General features: G+C 41.0%; 1 protein-coding gene across 2 annotated transcripts in view; it reads right to left on the bottom strand.

Annotated features, from left to right (window-relative positions):
- Positions 1–291: 291 nt before the first annotated feature.
- Positions 292–7,255, bottom strand: part of ADAMTS14 (ADAM metallopeptidase with thrombospondin type 1 motif 14) — a 136,469-nt gene continuing 129,505 nt past the window's right edge. For both annotated transcript variants that reach the window (XM_075610750.1, XM_075610751.1), the window contains exons 20-22: positions 6,602–6,731; positions 2,872–2,985; positions 292–1,006 (exon numbers count right to left, since the gene is read on the bottom strand). In XM_075610750.1, coding sequence (XP_075466865.1) covers positions 417–1,006; positions 2,872–2,985; positions 6,602–6,731 — 834 coding nt within the window. In that variant the 3' untranslated portion in view covers positions 292–416. The remainder of the gene's footprint in view (positions 1,007–2,871; positions 2,986–6,601; positions 6,732–7,255) is intronic.

The raw sequence follows: 7,255 nt of genomic DNA, 5'->3' as shown, positions 1-7,255 counted from the left end.
AGAAAGCACCACGTTTTACGTTCTTCATTGTCTTTTATAGCTCAAATAAAGGCCTAGTTGGTTAGAAGAACTGAGGTGAGATGTACAGAAATATTTTCCTTTTTTTGTTATAAATCCAGTTGGTAGCACCCTTATGACAACATAAAGTGCATTCAAGAGGCACTGTGAGGTAACGGTCCCTGGGCTATATTGTCTTAATGCCCAGAAGTTTTGTAATTATTTTAGCATTTTAAACTTATGTCATATATTTCTTAATGACTGAAAAAGTGCTACAGGCAAAATGCAAAAAGCCTTTCTTTCTTTCTTTCTTTCTTTCTTTCTTTCTTTCTTTCTTTCTTTCTTTCAACAGAAAATTGTCTCTTCCCAGAGATGCCACACAGCTCCTCTAAATCTTGACTGTTACTGTATCTTAGGACTCATGTAGCCACAGGAGTGGTTTGCGTGCTGGAGTCAGCCGGGGGATTCTCATCACCTTCCCTTCTTCGCCTTATTGCATCAGAAGATGCCAATGAACTGACCCTGCTTTGTCTGCCAACGGAAGTTTTATTCCACCGTATAGCAGGCTTATCCACAAGTCCGCTGTGATTTTGCCCAGCTTCCCCCGGCAATCTTTGGTTCCCTAGATCTGTTGCAGAAGTACTATTGTCTGGCAAATGCATGGTGGACTCCCTCACAGTGGTATCATTGGCTTCTGGTGCCTCAATGGCATGTTGGGATCCATGAGCAGACAAGGGGACATCCATCTGGGTATTACCTGCTGCTGCTTCAGTCAACTTGATCATAGCTGTTGGAACAAAGGTTACTGGTGGAATGAGACTGGGTAGGACTGCTCCTTCAGGGGTTCGGAGCTCCAATGCTGCATGCTCTGAATTTGGGGTCAGGCTGGTAGTGGCAACCTTTTTACCACACGACTCACAACACAGCTTATTGTACCCAGGTATGGAACAGTAACGTGCTAGGACTTCCATCTGACAGAATATGGATTTGTCTCCTTGGCACGACTCCTCTGTGGAAGGAAATGTGCAAACATAAGATGTTTTAATTAATCTTCCTGTGAGAAACTCATTCTGAAGATGCCTACTTCAAGAATGGCTAATTCCTGAGCTAGGATGCCATAATGACTCATGGGTGTCTATGTATCAAGGCAATCTAGTTGTTGAATTGATACTAAGAAAGTATGTCTTGTCATGAATGTACAGTATTGTGCTCCTATCACCTTGAAATGTGAGTGTCTGTGGCAGAATTGTAGTGAAGCTACATTTTATGATGAGACGCATCAAACTTCAATCACATTAGATAAAAATATATAATATCATAAAGTATGTATCCCACCACATGCCACCAAAAGGGAACAATGAAGCCTTATAAAGCCGTGTGAAACTTGATGAAGAATCTTCTTACATATGATGTAGCCATAAGCAGAGCATTCAAGAAACAATTCCCGTACACCAAAGCAAACGTTTCTTTGCTCGCATGTACAGCTTGAAATGCCATAAGGGCCTCTTGTCATATTTCAATTAAACAAAGAGATGTGGCTTAAATACAACTTCAAACTTTCAATACGAAAAGGATCAGCATTGAAAATCATAAGGTTTGCCAACTACTAGGAGTTGCTTCCCAAAGAGAGCTCAGATAGGACACTTTAGCAACTCAAGGTGTGTTATGGCTCCATTAATTGTTTCATGGTTTATCAATGTGGCCCTTAATCTCTTCAATGCTGTGTAGAGCAGTGTTTTTCAACCAGGGTTTCTAGGAACCCCTGGGTTCCCCGGGCAGCCCTTAAGGGTTCCCTGCAATTCTCTGCTCATTTGAACATTGTATCGAATGCAGAAGAATGTACAATGCATCTGATCACAGAGTTGCTATTAGAGCTGGTTGGGGGTTCCTCAGAATGTCACCTAGGGTTCCTTAACCAAAAACGGTTGAAACCACTGGTGTAGAGGCTAAATATGTATGACAAGTGTGCGGCCACCAGGTGGCAGTGTAGCAGCAATTCTAGAAAACTTATACAGTAGTTCACATTTCTAGCAGCCAAGCAGTTCCTGTAGATTCTAGAAGGTTTATCATTTATATATTTGCATAGCTTTCTGGAACTTCACAAGTCTCTTCTTCGTATGTACTGTGTTTTCACCATCACAAATGTTGATCTTTCATGTAATCAATCCTAACAAAAATACCTATACTTCAATTTTCTCATCACACTTGCTCTGAAAACATGATTTTAAAATATGAGCATGCGATGTATAAAAACAGAAATTCTGTTACTCGGGTGTTGGAACAACAGCCCATATAATGGGGGGTATTAATTGTATTTTCTTTGTTGTCTTTGCGTATAAGGCCCATCAAAAATAGCTATCCTATAGAAATTACAAAGCTCCTCATTGCTGAATATATATTTAAGGTTATCAACTTACAGAGGTGGGGTAGGGACACTTCAGATCGCCTGGGTTAACCCAGTGGTAGTAGGTGACTAGCAAACCTTTTGTATACAGCAGGGGCGGCAACTCCAATCCTCAAGGGTAACCAACAGGTCTTAGATAGAGCCATTGATTGAGCCACCTGTGCTGAAGCAGGGATATCCTGAAAACCTGACCTGTTGGTGGCCCTTGAGGACAATTTTGCAACCTCTCTGTGTAGAACTGACCAGGCAATTTGCTTTTCCCGCCTGTTGTTTCCCTCTTCTTACTATCTCTGTACATCTCACATTCCCACCTGCTCATTACTAAATCCAGTTAAAAGCGTAGAACAACACGCAGTCTACAAATTCATAACCCTTTGCTGCTCTCACCACCTTGAGTTGGGATAGCAGGCGGCTGGCACACTGTGTATATTGGCTGTGATTAGCAAGCTATGGATTTTTGTACAACTTACTTGAAGATATCTTGTTGACTGGGTTCCTAGGTGAATTTTGAGGCAGGCTCCATGGTACCTTAGGGGTTATTGGGTCACTGTTTTCTGCATGTGGTGTGAGTCCTGGTGATTTTCCTGGAAATGAATGGAAACAAGATGGTAACATTCTGTCAACTGAGGACAAGCTGGCACGTTCATGGCAAAGTTCCAAAGTGCGGGGAAACAGGGTTCAGGCAAGGAGAGTCCTGCTTGTGCAGCCAACACAACATAGACAAACAGATTCTTCAATGTGCAGGTCTCCTCTGGGACAGAGGTACAAAGTAGAGCTCTACTCACAAGTTCATAAGGCAATTCTCCATTTAATGTGACAGCCAAGAACAGAGGAGAAACAACATTTCAGGTCCCATATGGACCTTTCACCTGATGAAAGGTCCATCAAGGACCTGAAACGTCTTTTCACTGTTCTTAGCTGTCACATTAAATGGAGATTTGCATTATGAACTTGTGAGTAGAGCTCTACTTTGTACCTCTGTCTCAGAGGAGACCTGCACATTCATGGCCAAAACAGAAAAATGTGGGATGTCAAAATTGCAGCTCAACATAATGTAGGAATCGAAAATTACTCGGCCATATAATATTTTCTCTGCTTTTTAAACATTTGCATAATTGAAGTCCTTTGTTGCTAGATGAGATTGCATTGCGGGCTTCACTCGTGAAGAAGTTAAAATACAGTATCTTGCTAATGTAGACGTGGGTCATACTTAATATACTTCTTGTGTTTCCTTTACAGTAGACAAATGTTAAGAAGTGTGAAACTCAATACTTAATAGCTGTACACATGATATTTCTACCCAGAAGCTCAAAACACTTTCCTTTTTTGAAGAATCCCTAACAATGAAGAGGTTACTGTTATTTTTCTTTTTGTTTAGCATCTGTGATTTTCACAACAATACCAAGCAGCCTTTTTAATCCATTTTGGAGCCCTGATTTTTTTCTGGGCTCAGTATCACAGGCATGGCACACATAGAAACATAGAAATTGAAGACAGATAAAGGATTGACCACTAAGTGTGCCCATTGCCATATCTATTGTGAATCCACAAACTCTATTAGATCCTCCCCTTTCTCTCATATTTAGGAGGCATAAGACATTTTGGAGAGAATCCCCACAACGCATCAAGACAAAAAGGTAAGTAAACGATGTTGCTTTAAAAAATTGATAGCTATGTAGACTGTGTTACAATGTTATATTATCTACGGATATTACATATGGACATTATATTTTTGGGGACTCCTTGCTATGCTCTGTGAGTTCCCATTACTGCTATTTTTGGAGCTGAGAGTAGTTTTTTGTTTTTTTGTGTTACAATGTATCTGCACTGTGAATGCTGGTACAAAGTATCCCAGTGAATACAAAAAAGAATGGGGGAGCACAGTTATAGGAAACGGGCAGTGTAATATATCTAGTGATTGATATGGATAGAGCAGTTAACACATCTATTAAAGTGATGGTTCACGGGGCGGATACCAAACTCAAAAGGTATACATACATTGATGTGTATGTGTGGGTGAAAAGGTAAAAGAATATGTAACTTACACGGCCTTGTGTAAGTTCAGTCACATCAAGGTTTCTTTGGGTTTCCCGTCGCCTTGGAGTGATGAGTTCTTCTGCGATTTAGACTTTTCTTCTTGGTGTGTATTCAGCTTTCTTCGTTCATTCGGTGTACCCCTCCAGGGGGATTTCCTCTCATGTAAACAAAAAAGAGGGTTAGATTAAGTCACATATATATAGAGGCGACAATATGGGGAAGGATGGTATAGTGGTAGACCATTAAAATGTAATGGTATGATCAAGCACTCACACGGGCTAATGTGAGTCTTCTCCTATCTTGGTATCTTATTGTTGCCCGTTAGGGATAACTTTCAATTGGTTGTAGGTGGTGATGAAGGGGGGAATAATAAGATATAACACAATACTCACACGGGCCAGTGTGAGTACACACTCCTAGTGGTTTCTTTACACTTTTGTTCCTGGTCTCTATGTGCCCCTAAAGCTGATGATGGGGTGAACACAGATTAAATGATACTATGGTCTGCAGGATAAAAACTTTATTTTAAATAAAAAACATGAATATAAAAACATGAATATATAAAAAAACACAGAAACCAAAGGCTTCTATGGGGAAATAAAAAAGCAAGGGGAGTAGTGTGGTGTATAGTGGTAGGGGGTCTCTCCTTCCGCGTCCGGATGGGGAGCTACGACTGCACCTCTGCCTCCTCTGAGATATGCTAAAAAATGTCCCAACTACTCCCCTTGCTTTTTTATTTCCCCATAGAAGCCTTTGGTTTCTGTGTTTTTTTATATATTCATGTTTTTATATTCATGTTTTTTATTTAAAATAAAGTTTTTATCCTGCAGACCATAGTGTCATTTAATCTGTGTTCACCCCATCATCAGCTTTAGGGGCACATAAAGACCAGGAACAAAAGTGTAAAGAAACCACTAGGAGTGTGTACTCACACTGGCCCGTGTGAGTATTGTGTTATATCTTATTATTCCCCCCTTCATCACCACCTACAACCAATTGAAAGTTATCCCTAACGGGCTACAATAAGATACCAAGATAGGAGAAGACTCACATTAGCCCGTGTGAGTGCTTGATCATACCATTACATTTTAATGGTCTACCACTATACCATCCTTCCCCATATTGTCGCCTCTATATATATATGTGACTTAATCTAACCCTCTTTTTTGTTTACATGAGAGGAAATCCCCCTGGAGGGGTACACCGAATGAACGAAGAAAGCTGAATATACACCAGGAAGAAAAGTCTAAATCGCAGAAGAACTCATCACTCCAAGGCGACGGGAAACCCAAAGAAACCTTGATGTGACTGAACTTACACAAGGCCGTGTAAGTTACATATTCTTTTACCTTTTCACCCACACATACACATCAATGTATGTATACCTTTTGAGTTTGGTATCCGCCCCGTGAACCATCACTTTAATAGATGTGTTAACTGCTCTATCCAGATCAATCACTAGATATATTACACTGCCCGTTTCCTATAACTGTGCTCCCCCATTCTTTTTTGTATTCATTGCCAACAAGGGTCCTGGATAGATCCTGCTGGGGTTCCGAGTCACAGGAGGACATCAAACGAATACTATTTTCAGGCAGTATCACCCCCCCCCCCCTTTTTTACATCTCTACATTTGTAACAAGCCATATAGAGATAGCGCCCGGGTACCTTTTCAAACAAACAAAGTATCCCAGTGTCCGTATTGAAATAGGATCATTTCTACGGAGTGAATCCTTGTGAACTAGATATAAAATGTTAGCTGTAAGCTGCTTTCAGGGCTGCTATCAGAGCAACAAGTTTCATGCATCGAGGTTTTACCTGTCATATTTAGGAGGCACTCAATATACCCCAAAGCACCCTGACCTAAGTAGTTTTTGCCACGATAGGCCACTTTGGACTATATTGAATTACCATCTGAGGATAACCTTGAGTCCACCCCAAACATTTTTGAATTTCCACCTCTGTTGGGAGACGTCTCCCGTGACAATGGAGCAGAGACACTAATTACGAGGCCACAAAGACTAGGACAGGCAATGTCAAACGATAACCAAAAAGAAATAAAGAAAATCTACTCGTCAGTCAAGAAGGCCGATTGCAGCTTTAATAAAGCAATGGTGTAAGTCCCATTCTCCTGCCTCCGGGGGAGAGGTTTCATTTACACACCTGGGCAGGCCGCCATCTTGCAGACCTGAATGGTTTCCGGCTTCTCGCCATCGCACTGCCCGATGACATTATCACTCGCCTTGCACACCACTTGGCGCTGTTGAATGCCCTCACTGCAGCTGGATGAGCACTGCGTAAGCCAACGAGACACATCAATCAACGCAGCGATACATAACACGCAACGTAAGTGGATGCTATGTGGAAGTGTAGCTCACAGTGAGATTTCCTTATTTGAATGCAGGATATAAGTATCTTCCAAGTCATTATTTTGTTGCAAACAGATAACAGATGCACACAAGTTCCTTTGAGTCTCATAAATAAAAACAGATATAAGTGAAAAAGCATGTCCTTACAGCACGCCATTTTTCCAATTTACTTCTGGCAGTGCATGTTAAGCAAAGTATTTACACGTTGTTGCACTTAAATGCATTAGAACAGCTGTGAGGGCAGAGAAAATCCCCAATCTGTAATTGACAGTAAGGAGGAATCTGTCTTTTAATTCTTTATCATTAAAATGAGCTTTATAATGAATGAAAGGTTTTGCTTGGGGACTGTACCAGGCCTGGCATATATATGAAACATGAGTTCAATGATAGTCTGTCACTGAGAAAAGCCAGCAAACTGAAGGTGTAGCTTAGTGCAGGGGTGCTCAAC

Source organism: Ascaphus truei, chromosome 8, assembly GCF_040206685.1.
Source record: "Ascaphus truei isolate aAscTru1 chromosome 8, aAscTru1.hap1, whole genome shotgun sequence".
NCBI lineage: Eukaryota > Metazoa > Chordata > Amphibia > Anura > Ascaphidae > Ascaphus > Ascaphus truei.
Note: the sequence above shows the minus strand (reverse complement) of the source record. Positions and strands in the feature narration are given on the sequence as shown.